The sequence below is a fragment of the Pituophis catenifer genome, unplaced genomic scaffold, assembly GCF_029215685.1.
Source record: "Pituophis catenifer annectens isolate HBS135680 unplaced genomic scaffold, rPitCat1.0.hap2 SCAF_1, whole genome shotgun sequence".
In the NCBI taxonomy this organism is placed as follows: domain Eukaryota; kingdom Metazoa; phylum Chordata; class Lepidosauria; order Squamata; family Colubridae; genus Pituophis; species Pituophis catenifer.
The window spans coordinates 227641005-227658251 of NW_027256881.1; the positions used below are offsets into that span (position 1 = coordinate 227641005).

The following is a 17247-nucleotide window of genomic DNA, read 5'->3' on the forward strand; positions in this document are numbered from 1 at the left end:
AGTCAGCATAGAACGGATAACTTGACAAATATTTTCTCCTGATGGTATAATAATAAATTCAAAATGTCACAGAACATTCTTGTCAAAAAGACATTCCACTCCAGAAGATACAGTTTTCTAAACCAAGAGAGAAAAGAAAAGGAAGCAGGTGGATTACTTCTATGTTTAATTTATTTTCCCTTTCTCCCACTTCTATACCTGTATTTTTGCATGTACACACACAAATATACACACACATTTTTTTAATGGTGATGACCAGATATCGTCAATAATACATACATGGAAAAGGGTCCATCTTATCTTATCTTATCTTATCTTATCTTATCTTATCTTATCTTATCTTATCTTATCTTATCTTATCTTATCTTATCTTATCATCTGCCTTCTCTGTGGCAGCACCTGCCCTCTGGAACGATTTGCCCCCGGAGATACGCATGATACCAGATCTCTGGGCTTTTTGCCGTGCCCTAAAAACTTTTCTTTTCCACCAAGCAGGGCTGGCGTAAACCCCCCCCCCCTTTTGAGATGTTAGAATTTTAATTGTCTATGGGTTTTAGTTGGGAAGTTTTAAATTTTGGGCCAAAGTTGTGTAATTCTTTTAAAAATTTTAAATTTTGTATTGGGATGTTTTTTATTTTGGCTGTGCACCTCCCTGAGTCCAGCAGGAGAAGGGCGGTATACAAATTTAATAAAAATAAATCTTATCTTATCTTATCTTATCTTATCTTATCTTATCTTATCTTATCTTATCTTATCTTATCTTATCTTATTATAAATTGCATAATGAGATGTATGTTCATCCTTAAGATTCATCCTAAGATCTGAATCTTTAGATCTGCTCAAAACATATTGTAATAAACTTTAGCAGTTCAGCATCAACAAAATTTGATGAACTGGATTCTCACAGTCATTTTTTTTAAGGAAGCATCATAATAAATTTGTTTTCCCAAAAATCATAAATATGGTATGCGCACCAAATCCTCTTAACATGTTTTCAAGAGTGCAGTTGGCATTGCATTTCAGTTTGGCATCGTTATGTAGCAGTTATAGAGTAGACAGTATTGGGCAGAGGCTCACATTTGATCCTTTTTACTTTGGAAATACAATACTGCAAATTGAAAATTTCTGCAATACAACTCACAAACTTCTTTTTTCCTTTCGTTTCAGCTATCATTGAGACTTTGGCAGATAAGAACCCCTCATTTACTTCTTAAAAAATCCCTTGGAAAGTAATTAATCCCAGTTCATTATTTCATCCTTCAAGTGTGCACCAACATGGCTTCCTTCCATGTACAGTTCAAACCTTACCCCATTACCTACCTAATAAAGTGGGAAAGAAGATAATCGCCACAGTCACTGTGGTAGCTAGCTAACATAAATCTCTAAATATGCTGGGGCTAGCTGTCCTGAGGTTTCTTGCATCAAGTGAGATTGAAAGTTGCACATCAGCCTGAGCCACTTAATTTATGATGCCTCGTGGAACTGATTGTCAGTTGTGGAACTGCCTGTCTTTTCTAAAGGGGACTTTTGCTTTTCCCCATCCCTCAGTGTCTCTGCCAACTTACAACTTTTCTGTTTGCATTTTACAGCTTTAAGCCAGAGGTTGATGCTTAAAATATTAATCTTTGTCCCCCATTTACCTTCTTTCCACTCTAGTTCCCAGGTGATGTAAATAACAGCAACTTACAAAAAAAAATGCAAACATACACACACAGGAGAGAGAAATTCTTGGTTTTGGGGCGGAGGGAAGCATAACAACAATATGGTCTCTTTTAATGGTTGATGTTAAGTTCTAAAATGAAAAGTAAAGTTGCAAAAAAATAATAATAGTCTGTTAGATTTTAGTTGGGTCAACACATTCATGTGTTTACATTCTGTTTTAAAGAGACAATTGAAGATCTCAAGTATTTTTATCATGATATCACTTCATACCAATGAACAATTTCATTATTATTTTTTTTAAATAAAGCAGATAATAGGAAGGGATGGTCTTGGCCAGGTAGAAGAATACATTTGTCAAGAGGAAGTCAGTGGAATTCCAAAAAAGAATATTAGAGCCACAGCACACAATGTTTTCTGATCAAGGTTTATAGTTGCCCTTTTGCCTGGCCTGATGTGTATAATCCAAGTAGGAATGTCTAGGAAATATAAGTGGGTAGTCATTGAATTTAAATTCAATGAATATGATCAATACCCACACATGTAATGTTTTCTTCGCATGCTGCGAAGAGGGGGTTGAGGGGTTTTTTATTTAAATTTTTAAAGAAAATTTTAAGGGGACCCGGGAGGAAGGGAGGGGGTTGTGAAAGTGGACCTGGGGGGGGTCCAGATAGCTACTGAGCGGGGTGACAGGCTGATTGGCTGCAGCAGAGGGGTCAGGAAAGAAAATTTATCCGGGGAGCAGGGGGATAACAAGAAGGGCAATATAATTGAAATAATGAGTGGGAGGGGCAGGTATGACAGGCGCAGGGGACCATATCATGTGCCGGGGGTGCGCATACGCTGTTTACGAGCAATTGCGCACTCCGGTCCCCAATGCGTGCCTCGTGGCCTGGGTTGTGCAGAGTCTCAGGCCCAGGGTCCATGGCTGATGTTATGTAATGCCAGGTCGGTTGTCAATAAAGCCCCCCTCATCTGTGATCTTATATTGGAGGGGGGTGCGGACCTGGCAGGTATTATGGAGACCTGGTTGGGCCAAGAGGGGGGGTCCCCCTCATTGAAATGTGCCCACCAGGTTTTCGTGCATTTCATCAGCCAAGGGCCCAGGGGAGGGGTGGGGGAGTGGCGGTGATTATTAGGGAGGGTCTTTGTCCGAGGGAGACCACTGTTCCTCAGATAGCCGGATGTGAGTCCCTCTTTGTGAAGTGGGGCCGTGGGGTGCAGATGGGTTTGCTGACTGCGTACCTGGCTCCCTGCCACGTGGCAGCGACCCTACCCGAGCTACTCGACGTCATTGCCGGGGTGGCAGTGGATACCCCCAGACTTGTTGTCATGGGGGATTTCAACCTTCCATCCGCAGGTGAGACGTCAGAGGTGGCTCGGGAGTTCATGGCTTCCATGACGGCCATGGACCTGACCCAGTTAGTTCAAGGCCCCACTCACATAGGAGGACACACTCTGGACTTGATTTTCATCTCTGGTCAGTGGTTGAATGATCTTGGTAGAGGGGACCTAGACATTAAACCCTTGTCATGGACAGATCATTCGCTCCTTCACTTGGACTTTCCTACCGCTTCCCCCTGCCGCAGGGAGACGGAACCGACTAAATGGTTCCATCCCAGGCGCCTGATGGATCCAGAAAGGTTCCTGACGGAGCTTGGGCTGTTTCCTGAGACTCTGACACACGACTCGACTGAAGAGCTGGTGGCCGCCTGGGAGAATGCGGCCGCCGGAGCTTTGGATCGTGTCATGCCTTTGCGGCCTCTGACCCGATGCCGATCTCAATTGGCTCCTTGGTTCTCTGAGGAGCTGAGAGAGATGAAGCGTCGGAAAAGACGCCTAGAGAGCATTTGGAGGACTAGTCATTCTGATTCCAACCGGACACAGGTGAGGTCTTATATCAAGACCTACCTAGTGGCAATAAAAGCGGCAAAATCTAACCATTTTTCCGCTCTTATTGCATCTGCAGAGAACCGCCCAGCCGCCCTGTTTAGGGTGACCCACTCCCTTCTTCGGGGGGGAGTGCGGGAGGATCCCTTGCAGAGTCGAGCTGAGGATTTTGTGCAATTCCTGCACGATAAAGTCGCTCGGATTCGGGAAGGCTTGGACTCCGACTGGGTGAGTCCGGGGGAGGAGACGAGGGTAGGTCTTGAGAATATTATCTGGGAGGAGTTTGATCCTGTGGCTCCCGAGGATGTGGACAGGGTTCTGGGTAGGATTAGTGCCACCACATGTTTATTGGACCCGTGTCCCTCCTGGTTGGTACTGGCCTCCTGGGGAGTTACACGAGGCTGGCTCCAGGGGATTATAACTGCTTCTCTGAGTGAGGGTGCCTTTCCCGCCGCCTTGAAAGAGGCAGTGGTGAGGCCCCTCCTCAAGAAGCCTTCCCTGGACCCGGCTGAATTAGTTAACTATCGTCCGGTCTCCAACCTTCGTTTTGTGGCGAAGGTTGTTGAGAGTGTGGTGGCACGACAACTGCCCAGGCACCTGGATGAAGCTATCTATCTAGACCCGTACCAGTCGGGCTTCAGGCAGGGGCACAGCACAGAAACGGCATTGGTCGCATTGGTGGATGATCTCTGGAGGGCCCGGGACAGGGGTTGCTCCTCTGTCCTAGTCCTATTAGATCTCTCAGCGGCTTTTGATACCATCGACCATGGTATCATGCTGCAGCGGTTGAGGGGGTTAGGAGTAGGGGGCACCGTTTTGCGGTGGTTCTCTTCCTTCCTCTCCGGCCGCTCGCAGTTCGTGTTGGCAGGGGGCCAGAGGTCGACCTCGAGGCATCTCGCATGGGGAGTGCCACAAGGGTCGGTCCTCTCGCCTCTTCTGTTCAACATTTATGTGAAACCGCTGGGTGAGATCATCCGTGGTTTTGGGGTGAAGTGTCACCTGTACGCTGATGATACTCAGCTGTACATCTCCACCCCAGACCACCCCAACGATGCCCTTGATGTGATGTCTCGCTGCCTGGAGGCCGTGCGGGTCTGGATGGGGAGGAATAGGCTCAGACTCAACCCTTCCAAGACCGAGTGGCTGTGGCTACCAGCGTCCCGATATAGTCAGCAGGTGCCATCACTGACTATTGGGGGTGAATCTTTGCCCCCCCACAGAGAGGGCGCGCAATCTGGGTGTCCTCCTGGACACACGGCTGTCTTTAGAAGAGCATATGACGGCCGTGGCCAGGGGGGCCTTTTATCAGGTTCGCCTGATCCGCCAGTTGCAGCCCTTTCTGGACCGGGACACCTTGCGCACGGTCACTCATGCCCTTGTCACCTCCTGGCTGGACTATTGTAATGCTCTCTACATGGGGCTCCCCTTGAAGAGCACTCGGAGGCTCCAGCTGGTCCAGAATGCGGCCGCGCGGGTGGTTATGGGCGCACCTCGTTGTGCCCGCGTGACACCTCTCCTGCGTGAGCTGCACTGGTCTTCCGGGTGCGATTCAAGGTGTTGGTTACCACCTTTAAAGCGCCCCATGGCACAGGACCCGGGTACCTTCGAGACCGTCTTCTGCCACCAATAGCCTCCCACCGACCAGTCCGTTCCCACAGAGAGGGTCTCCTCAGGGTGCCATCAGCCAAGTTATGTCGGCTGGCGACACCCAGGGGGAGGGCCTTCTCTGTAGGAGCCCCAACCCTGTGGAATGAACTGCCCCCGGAAATACGTAAGATCTCCGACCTCCGGGTGTTCTGCTGCGCACTGAAGACCCTGTTGTTCCGCCAGGCAGGGCTGTCAATATAATAATTTTAAATTGGGGTATTTTAATTTTTGGGGTTTTAAATCGGCCAAATCTATTATTTTAATTTTTAATTATTGTTGTGTCTTGTGTTTTTAAATTGGCTGTACACCGCCCTGAGTCCTTCGGGAGAAGGGCGGTATAGAAATAAAATTATTATTATTATTATTATTATTATTATTATTATTATTATTATTATTATTATTATTATTATTATTATTATTCTCCTTCTGTATCATTAAAAACTACATTTTAGCAGCAATTTTACCTCTGGTTGTATCTAGGCATTAGAGATTTTCTTGCCACCTTTGGTCATCACACATTACTAGTAATATTAGTACTAGTACTGGTGTTTAAAAAGTTACTATATTTTGGGACTATGGTTGCGAAAATATAGTATCCAGATTGAGAAAAAAAACACAATTATTTGGCATTGATCTATCTACATGATAATGTTGGAGTCTATAAACATGTAAATCAGCATGTCTATACTTATGTCTATGTCTTCCTCAAGAAACACATTGAGAAATTGGCGTTTCAAAACCACGTCCTAGAAGCAAGCACTGAAGAAGCTGAGTTTTGTTAGCTTGGAAAATAAAAGCTTAAGAATAGATAACGATAGTGATTTTCAAATCATTCTCTGTTGCTTTAGAGAGCAAGTTTAACCCTGAGGAATATAAATGGCAGGGAAGCAGATTGTAGCTAAGCATAAAAAGAAATTTCCTCGCATTATGAGTTGTTTGATAGTTGGAACAAACTGCTTTGGAAGATGCTGAATCCTAAAGGCATGTAAGTAGAGGCTGGACAGTTACCTATCAGAGAAGCTATAATTGCATCCTGCATTACAGAACCACGGGCTACTATTTTGTCATGAACTGAATCTTCTGGGATGAAATGAATCACCACATGGAGCTTATTTGTTAAAAATCCCCCCAAACGCTATGTTACAGCCAGCCTTTTTCTTCTTTGCAGGTTTTCCAAGGCAATGTCAATGCTGACAGTGTGGTCCAGCACAAATTCCTTCACTCTGTTAAAGCTCGCTTTGTACGCTTTGTACCTGTGACATGGAACCCGAATGGAGATATTGGTCTGAGGGTTGAAGCTTTTGGATGCTCGTACAGTAAGTATTGAAATGTATCCTAGCATATACCAGAAGCATCATCTTCTTTCTGCTGAAGGTTTGGAGACAATTTTGACATTCAAGTTGTAAGGAAGATACTACTGTGCAAGTTTACAGAGCATATCACAAGCTGGCCAGATGGTCCCACCACTGATTTTAGCTTCAGTAGCAAATTTTGGTCAATCACTGCCTTGTCTGTATATACTTTTCCTCCAGCATTTTTCTGGCTAATGTTTACTTTTTCCTCTATGTGTTTACCAAAAGTACTATTACCTAGAACAGTGATGGCTAACCTTTTGGCCATCGCGTGCCAGGAGTGGGGGAGGGGGGTTGAGCGCATGCGTGCCCACACATATAATTCTCTGTGTCCTGCCCCACGTGCATGCATGCGTGACCCCCCGCTCCCTCCCGCTCCTGGCACGTGATGGCCCGGTGGGCTCAGTAGGACTGTTTTTCTCTCTCCCCAGGCTCCAGAGACTTTCTAGGAGCTTGGAGAGGGTGAAAACAGCCTCCCACCCGCAGAGGCCCTCCGGAGGCCAGAAACGGCCCATTTGCCAACTTCTGGAAGGCCCATTTTTTGCTCTTCCCCAAGCTCCAGAGCCTTTCTAGGAGCTTGGGGAGGGCAAAAACGGCCTCCCGCCCCCAGGCCCTCCGGAGGCCGGAAATGGCCCATTTGCTGACTTCCAGTGGGCCCAGAAGGCCTGAAAATCAGCTGGCTGGCACGTGCATGTGCGCCAGTGCTGAGCTCACATGCCCACCAATATGGCTCCGCATGCCACGTGTGCCATAGGTTCGCCATCCCGGACCTAGAATGTCACCAATAGCTTTTTTACAAATAAATATTTTTAAAGATTACTTTCTTTCACCACAGATAAAAAAGCTATATCAAACAAGTAGCCCTTGATTTATGATCACAATTGAGCCCAACATTTCTGTTGTTAAGTGAAATATTTGTTATGTGAATTTTGTCCCATTTTACGACCTTTCTTGCCACATTTGTTAAGTGAAGAATTGCAGTTGTTAAATTAGTAACATGGTTATTAAGGGAATCTGGCTTCCCCACCGACCTTGCTTCTCAGAAGATTGCAAAAGGTGATCACATGACCCCAGGACATTGCAATGGTCATAAATATGAGTCAGTTGCCATGTATCTGAATTTTGATCATGAGGACACCTCAATGGCTGAAAGTGTGAAAAACGGTCATAAATCACTTTTTTCAGTGCCACTGTAACTTCGAAAGGTCACTAAATGAACTGTTGTAAGTCGAGGACTACCTGTACTTACAAAATCTGCCACAATTTGTTTTAAGTAGAAGCATAGACAGCAATTTGTACAATGCCCCCAAATGACGTTCAGTCTTATTTGAAAAGAGACATCAATGGAAAACAGATTGGATTTGGAGCTCCTGTGATTTTCTGAACCATTCTGAGTCCAAAGTTCATCCCTTTTGTGGAGCTTTAGTAACGAACCAATATAAAGATTAAGTGGAACAGTTCATAAATTCTAGAATAACCATCATCAAATGTGCCAGTTTTCCATTGTTCCCTATGTAAGGAGAATTACATGGAGTTGCACTAAAAGGTGCAATATGTTCTGAATGATTAAATAGTTACAACTCTCTATTATAGCGGAGCTGTTCTCTGCCTGGGTGAAATATTTCTATTGAACATTTCTGGACCTGAAATTCTTGCCTGTAAGATTTTTGGAGTGCCTGCTGCCATTTGTGGGCATTCCAACCTCTAGTGCATTAGCCCAAAACGAAAAGTGATGAGCTAGACATGGGAATAAAATGAAAACCTGATTGTGAATTAATTAGAAGTGTTGTTGGATGACTGCCAAGAAGTAACCATTTGTTTAGGATCAAAGCCAGGAAAAGAGGCCTAGGAATTAAGTGTCTCATTAGCACACACAGGGTAAAATCAAAACCACAGGTTTCATTGGGTGCACCTCTCTAACTCATACCAGGTTTTTTTTTTTTTAATGCTATATAATTAGTTAGGAAATAAATTTCCAGGTACAATGTTTCTATAAGAAAACAATGGAAACAGTGCAATTTTAGGGAGTTTTCCAAATGCTTATTATAAGGGACACAATGAAGTCTTATGTGCAACTTACAGTAAAAACTATTTCTCTTCAGCTTTAGAGTTCATTCATTCGTTTGTTTGTTCTTATTTATATATTTGTTTGTTTGTTTGTTTGTTTATTTGCTGCCCATTTTACCACAAGATAACTCTGGATGGCTTACAATATAAATCAATTATTTACTTAGACTACATATGAATCATTCTTTATACATAAGTCTCTGATTATTGTTCTCATGCTGCCTGAGCATAGGCAGAATTCAGTGGATACAGATATTTTCAAAGTATTTTAATGCAACTCCACTGATTTCAGCATTTAGACCAGATTCATATAATGTACTATCATAGTATTTGATTTTTGGCTTGATGAGTTGTGTAACTCCAGGTACTGTAACATGTGAACAAAGGATAGTTTAATGGCTTAGGTCCCCGATCTTTCCGGATCTGCGAACTGGCAGCGGTGGGTGAGCATGGGATACTGCAGTTGTGTGAAACCATACCCCACTTCTTGCTGCCACTGCCTGTTTGCACAGCCAGAAAAATTGGGGACAGATGTATTAAAGATAAAGTTTCCCCTCGCACATATGCATTAGTCGTTCCCAACTCTAGGGGGTGATGCTCATCTCTGTTTCTAAGCCAAAGAGCCAGCGCTGTCTAATGATGATTCTATGGTCATGTGGCTGGCATGACTAAATGCTGAAGATGCACGGAACACTGTTACCTTCCCACCAAGGTGGTACCTATTTTTCTACTTGCATTTTTACATGCTTTCGAACTGCTAGGTTGGCAAAGCTAGGGCAAGTAACAGGAGCTCACTCCATCATGTGGCACTAGGGACTTGAACCGCTGAACTGCCGACCTTTCTGATCGACAAGCTCGGCATCTTAGCCACTAAGTCACCTCGTCCCCTTTTTAATGCATTATTTAATTTTTGTAATATATCTAATGCAGATGTATTAGAGGTGGTCAATTTGGAAGCCTCTCTGATTTTGCTGAAGAAGCTGCCCATCCTGAAAGCACTTGTCACTATCTGAAGAGAACCTCTTCTAGTAGCGCTGGCCCAAAATAATTCAAGTCCACCAAAACTGTTGCAGGGAGTAGACTCTTTGCTTCGGTCTTATTGATTCTATGACCCATGTTGTTTTATCCAAGCAGATCCACATTTAATGCCACATAACTCTCTTATGCTCTGCTCTCCACCTGCCTATCTTTTTGGTTATAGAATATAATAACAGAGTTGGAAGGGACCTTGGAGGTCTTCTAGTCCAACCCCCTACCCAGGCAGGAAACCCTACACCACTTCAGACAAATGGTTATCTAATATCTTCTTAAAAATTTCCAGTGTTGGAGCATTCACAACTTCTGCAGGCAAATCATTCCACTGATTAATTGTTCTAACTGTCAGAAAATTTCTCCTTAGTCCTAAGTTGCTTCTCTCCTTGATTAGTTTCTACCCACTGCTTCTTGTCCTACTCTCAGGTGTTTTGGAGAATAGTTTGACTCCCTCTTCTTTGTGGCAGCCCCTGAGATATTGGAACACTGCTATCATGTCTCCCCTAGTCCTTCTTTTCATTAAACTAGACATACCCAGTTCCTGCCACCATTCTTCATATGTTTTAGCCTCCAGTCCCTTAATCATCTTTGTTGCTCTTTTCTGTTAACATATTGATGTATTCTTGGTGTCTTCTTTTTCACTCTTTATTTTATTGTTCTATTATTTTACTTATGTTCTATTTATCTTCCTTTCATTTTCTTCCTTTTTATTACTGTAAGCCCCCTAGAGTAGCCCCATGGTGAGGTAAGTGGCAAATAAATGTAACAAATAAAATAAATAAATAATGGTGTAAAAAGCCACATGCCTCTCGGTTTGTTTATTATGTCAAAATATTCAGGCATAGGGTTAGAGATTATTCTCCATGTGAGCATAGAGGCACAATCCCTACCTGGTACCATCTCTTTTTATAAAACAATCTCTCAATTTTAAAACAAACAAACAAAAAGGGTGGGAAGCTTAGTCAGTAAGATTATACATAATAAAGATGCATAAAGCACTTATTACCTGGTTCTGTATAGCAATCTGGGTATGATGACAAGATGAACAACCAGAGTTATGTCAGATGACATCTGCAGATGAATGGAAAGTTGATTGTTCAGGATGCCAGGAAGGAAAACAGTTTATCTTATATTTCAAAAAGGTCTTGTTAGCATATCACCAGCAAATTCTGCTGACCAAGGGTATATTTTTTTTTTGTTTTCTGTTTAAATAGAATGAGATTTATAGCCACACTTCAAATGCTGATTGTACTCTCCAAATAAATAATGGTCTAAAAAGGCTCGGTTCAGAAATAGATGAGAAATAGATGGAGGGGACAGAGGACAAAAAAAGAAACCCAATGATGGCTTGGCCATCCTTTCAGATCAAGAAGCCTCATTTCCCCTTGAGGATTGGTAGGGAGGGGACTAATGAGCAGCAGAGGATAAAAAAAATATATATATCTTGCATTTTTTTTTGACAAAACAATTATGCCAGCCTTCCTTCTCTCTCTCTCTCTCTCTCCCTCCCTCTCTCTCTCTCTCTCTCTCTCTCTCTCTCTCTCTCTCTCTCTCTCTCCCTCCCTCCCTCCCTTCCTCCCTCCCTCCCTCTCTCTCCCCCACCCTCCCTTCCTTCCTTCCTCCCTCCCTCCCCCTCTCTCTCTTTCCTCCTTCACTGGCTTTGTCTTTCATGCCAGGAAGTAAAATTAATGTACTGGGGATAAATGCTTATGAACTGACACTTTAAGTCTTCAGAACACAGGTTAATAGAAAAATGAATGAAATAACTACCAAGATCAGGATAATTGCACAAGTATCTTTGGCATAATAGGGGTCTCAGATGCAAAACTCGGTGACATTGCAAGGATGCCTTGCAGGTCATGGAATACAGCCTCTTTGGAGGAAGAGAAGAATAAAATGTGAATTAGCCCATCCGCGTTTCTTGTGCTGTGTGTAATCCTCACCTTATACAATATTTAGAAATCCTTCCTGGCAATCAGTGTATATGTTAGCAAAGAGTAGGTTGCTTCTGGTTGGATGGGGGAGACCAAAAGGTGAAAGCATCAAAGAGGAAGGGAGAGTGAACAGGCCATGCATCAACAGCATGGAGTTTTTGATAGATTCCTGCTAAGATGTTGATTCTTGTCTAGGAATTGGGAATATTTTATAGTACTTTCCTTCAACCTGGTGTCTTCCAAATAAATTGGATTTCAAGATCCCATAATTCCCAGTCAAAGTCCAATGTGGGCAAATGGATATGAATTTGGAGAAGAGCTTAAAATTAAACAAATCAATCTCCTGGCTCTATGCACCATGACTCTTAGGACTACCCCCCATAAACCTGCTCATAGTTGAAGGTGATCTTTAGAGGTCTTCTTCTGGTTTCACCAATATTTGAAAGCTTGAGATTAAGCAAAGGTTAGCAATATCTCTTCAGGTTTCTATTTACCTATAGCTCTCCTAGAAAATCTATTCTGGTGCCCATTTGAATTATTTAAAGATGCTATATTATTATTCATAGTCACAGTCAGCTAAATGTTTAGACTGGATTTATCCACCTATAGTCCTTGGTAAATAGCATCTGTGAACATTGTGGCATGGATGAAGGACATGTTTCACTGTCATTATTTTTGTAGTCTTTCTATTCATGGTTTTTAGTGCTGCTCGAGTCCAGTCCATTATTCCATTTATTCCATTAATTGAATAATAACTGGAATTGCCCAGATGGCAGTTGCAGGAATGCTGAAGCAGCTAGAATTTTGAGCACCAGTTGCAACCACTGCTCATTCAATGCCTTTGTAACTATGAATGAATGGTCATTAACTGAGGGCTACTTGTACTCAAATTTGGTTGAAATTGAACAAGGTAGAATTGAAAAACGATTTGAAAGAAAAAAAGATTTGCAGAAGCATCATATAATTTTTCCAAGGAAAGATTCCACTGCTTGTTTAGGATCAAGCAAAAAAAAATCCATGCATATTTTTTAAACATTTTTTTTAAAAAAAATCAGGAATACTAGATTTTATTGCACATAATCAATAAACATTTTCAGTTCTCCACAGTATCCATGGAAATGTTGGAGTTGCAGGTTTTTTTTTTCCCAAGAGGACCATTGGAAAAAAATCTACATTGGAGAAGGTTCTATTTGAGTTCTGTGAACATGGCAGTCTTTAATAAAGCATTGGGCAATTGAAATGTTGGGTCTGGATCTGACTTAAATCTTAAAGAAGGGTTAAGTATTTTATGCCCTTTTTAGGACTGGCCAAAAAAAGCAATGCAGCTATATGTGCTCTACTCAGAAATAAGTTACATCAACATCAATGTATGCATTGGATTTTTTTTTTAATTGTCTATAAGGCTGCTAGATGTGCATTAGTGCTTTGTCATAATTTTCCTTATGTCAGACTATACATTTGTTCTGTATAAACTCTGGGCTACATATGTTGTAGAACAAGTAAATCCATCCACATTTGTAAATTGTGTAAGTAGTTACAGTACATTTCAGCTTTTTTAATGCCAGTTTTTCTAAGGGCAGGAATCTGCTTTTGCTCACAACCCTTTATCATTTGCTATGTCAGCCAAGAGATTTGTTCTGATTCAAAAGAATGGAGCAGGCTTTGTCCTGTCTGCACCACTCCCCTTCAAATCCTCCCTTATTCCCATCTGCATTCTAATGGTTTAAGCATATTCTAAAGGATATGTGCCTGGAAATAACATCGATCAAACAGCATGCTTATGGGCTCCCTTTGCCTTTTTCTCCTTCTGAATGGTGTATTGAAATGATTCAAAGAACTTCCCCTGTTTTTCTTCCCTGTTTGCAGAATGTTTTCTGCCTTCAAGCTGCTTAATGGGGAGTCAAGCTGGGCTTGGACAAGATTTCACCTTGCTACACCTTTTTTTTTTTTTTTTGGTTGGGTTCTGAAAAATGTGCGATTTTTTTCTGACATAGAAAGGCTCTTTATTATGCTCAAATAAAAGCCAATTATTTGTTGTCATGCAAACTGCCACTGATGACTCTTAGATGTTAGAATGCCAGCTCTGGCTGTGATCCATTGGATTTACAAAAGATTTCATTCATCCACAGAGCCTGTATCTTTGACAGAGTAGATGTCACATAGTGGCCTCCCCTCCAACCTCCTGTGATAATGTTATTCCACAAATACCTTCTATATAGAATGACCAGTACATACAAAGTAGGTTGTTGCCAAGTAACAGAGAATTTTTTTACACTACTTTCTCCATGGATTTTTTTTCTCCACTCAGAGTGGCTTCTCTCTACTTTGTTATTAAGCAAGAACAATCTGTCTGAGAATTTTCTGCGCAAATATGTGTCATTTGCAATTGTCTAACTATTACCTTTGAATAGGTTACCCAGTGTGATAAAGTGCTGGTATTAACCTTATTTGAACTTAAATCTGTTCATTAAAACACTTTTTCCCCAGTCTTAAATGAGATGCCTAAATAGAATTGACAACTCCCACTAGAATCTGTGAGTAGGATGCAAAAATGAACAAATTATTCCATGCCAGATCAGCAGAATTATTTCCACCTTGTCTGGACCTCCTGTTTGGCATTAGCTACCTACCAATTAATCACTTTGCTTTTCTGGTAGTATGAAGCATGGGGTGAAGGGAAATAGGATGTAAAAAAGAAAAGTGGTGGGAAAAAGAGCCAGATGGTTTATTATAACATAATAAGTACAAGGATGCTGTTGGTTAATATCATAACTAGACTATTACGAAGACTAACAAACTGTCCCCCCTGCATTCACATACACACACACCAACTAAAACCATCTATTTTTTTTTTCAGAATCAGAGTAGACTTTGTTACAAATAAGGGTACAGAAATCTCCTTTAGGGTGCACTATGAATGCAGATGGAGGCAAGAATGTCTGTCCTGTAGGCTTTTAAAAGTGTTGATTTGCTAACAGAAAGGGACATATAAACTCTGCTTCAGGCAATAATATAGCTTAGCACTGAATTTACAGTGGTAAGATTCCCAAATATTTAGAATAAGTGAAGCATGTAATAATAATATCAAGGAGAAGGCAGAATAGGCCAGTGAAAGTCAACAAGAAAGTAAAGTGTAGGGTTAGGTAACGAGTTGATTGTGTCGGATGCAATTCATTTTGATAGTGACGGTTGGAAGATTTTATTGAATTGATTTGAGTTTTTATATACAGAATACTATAGCTTTCTTAAAAGTCAAAAGTTATTAAAATCTTATTTTGAAACTTTTTTAAAATGAGTATTCCAAAAATGTCTTTTTTTAAAAAAAAATAATCTTATTTTGAATCCATCACCAATTGTGATATATTTTTTAACCTAGTTCGTATTTATTTAATTTATTTTAATCTCCTTTTATCTGGAATTCTTATCTGTGACCATAAAAACTATTATTTTAATAAAAGCTCAATCTTTTGTGTGTATACAAAAGCAAAGTGTGGCATCATATTTAGTTCTGAGCAGAAGTTATGAGCTCTCTCCCCCATCCAAATTTAGTAAAGGCAACATAATTTTCATAGGTATGGAATGTTTGGTCCAAGAGCCAATATTTCTTTCCTTCTTTAATACGTATGTACACTTTTCATCCTGAAGTTTCAATCCCATTAGTTATTATAGCTTGTTGATAAGAGAAGAGGATTCATTCTGAAGAGAAGCCTAAATCCCTATCCAGAAAGAAAAAAAGGAAGGTGTACCTTGAGATTTCCTTCAACATCCTGAAATGCCTTTTTGCCTTTTACTAGCACTTGTATTTCCAGTTCAGCTGTCTGTATACCCCATAGGTTCAGCTACATACTATATAGTTAGATTATAGTAAATCCCAACGTTCCTCATTCTGTACTTCAATCCCACAAACTCCAGCCAGGATAGGAATTGACACATTTGGAGGGCAATAGGTTGGAGAGGTTATTGGGAAAAAAACAGAATTGGGTCCGAGCCACAGCCACGGTGGTGCAGTGATTAGAATGCAGTACTGCAGGCTACTTCTGCAGACTGCTGTTGCCTGCAATTTGGCAGTTCAAATCTCACCAGGCTCAAGGTTGACTCATCCTTCCATCCTTCCAAGGTCAGTAAAATGAGGACTCAGATTGTTGGGGGCAATATGCTAACTCTGTAAACTCCTTAGAGAGGGCTGTAAAGCACTGTAAAGTGATATATAAGTCTAAGTGCTATTGCTATTGCTATTGCTATCTGCAGTGGTGGTATTCAGCCAGTTCTGCTGAATTGTTTGTAAATTTGCTGTCTGGCCCCACCCCACCCTGCCTCTTCCTTCCCTACCACTTCCAGGAGTCCCCATGTGCCCCATTTTGGCTCCCAGGAAAGTGCAGGGAGGCCTAATAGGCCCAAAATGGGGTGGAGGTGCAGAGTGCCCCCCGCGACCTGTTTTTGCTCCCAGGAGGCTGCAGGGAGGCCTACTAGGCCCAAAACAGGGCACAGGGGGTTGGCACCCCCCCCCCCGCAGCCCATTTTTGCTCCCAGGGGGATGCAGGAGGCTGAGTGCTGCCTGTCATACCCCCTGGCCACACCCACCAGGGCCATGCCTACCCAGTCATTAGGTCAGAGAACTGGTTGTTAAATTATTTGAATCCCACCACTGGCTATCTTGAACATAAACTGTTTCAACTCCTCCCCACGGGATGTTGCTACAGAGTATAGCATGCCAAAACAATCAGACACAGAGTCAGTTCCTTGTATGTCTAATCACATTTGGCCAATAAAGTGTTCTGTTTTGTTCTGTTCTTCTTCTGGCTTTACACTAAGCATCTAGTTGGTATATGCGTTTTGTTCTTGTTGATTTTTTTTAAAAAAGTAATCTTTACCTGCATAATCTATTTGTGTGTGTGTTACCTTTCACTCAAGACTGTGTTCTGTTATTATTTCAGTGCCTCAAGCACAAATCGGAATATTAGTCTTCTGGAAGATTCCTGAACTTCTTCCAGGCTACTTTTCCAAAATGAAAACTGTCCAGCAGCTTCTGACAGAGGCAGGAAGAGTCTGTCTCCTCGTTTGACAATTTTTTTAAAAAAATAAATCTGCTGTGTTATTTTTCCAAGAATGAGGGCTAGAAAAAAATTGTATTCTCAAATTTCCCTTCCTTAAAAGAAGTTTTGTGTATATAACGCTTCCTATCATTGTTACAAAACACAAGATTACCAATATTATGAAAGGACCCAGCAAGCAATGCTGAATGCTGGATTTAAAATGAAACACTGAAATTCTAGTTTAAACGTGCTTTAGAAGGATTGCATAGAGCTGTTCATCTACCTCTGAGGAAAGGTTTATTTTAATGTGATGCTATGTAGGCCGCAGCCCATATAGATGCCATGTGGCTTTTCCGAGCCAATTCATCTTTCTGTGTAGCTATTTAGTTTTTTAAAAAGTAGAAGTATGTATCCTGATGCTGAAGGGCCACTCATAACATTGAAAGCCTTGGAGATATCCCATGGAGATCCTAGTAGGTGTAGCCATTTTTCATGTGACAGAAGGGAGAAATTATTATGTTTATAGGGAGTAATCATATTAAAGGTAAAATCACCCTCGAGTCAAACTCCGTTTTTGATGTCTGCTTTCATGCTGTTTTACTGGCAGTACCATAAAGGTAGTTTGCCCTTGCC

At 41.7% G+C, this 17247-nt stretch overlaps 1 protein-coding gene across 1 annotated transcript in view; it reads left to right on the plus strand.

The window, feature by feature from the left end:
• CNTNAP5 (contactin associated protein family member 5) overlaps nt 1-17247 on the plus strand; it is a 424307-nt gene that overhangs the window by 152712 nt on the left and 254348 nt on the right. Inside the window, exon 4 of the mRNA XM_070957105.1 lies at nt 6365-6512. Coding sequence (XP_070813206.1) covers nt 6365-6512 — 148 coding nt within the window. The remainder of the gene's footprint in view (nt 1-6364; nt 6513-17247) is intronic.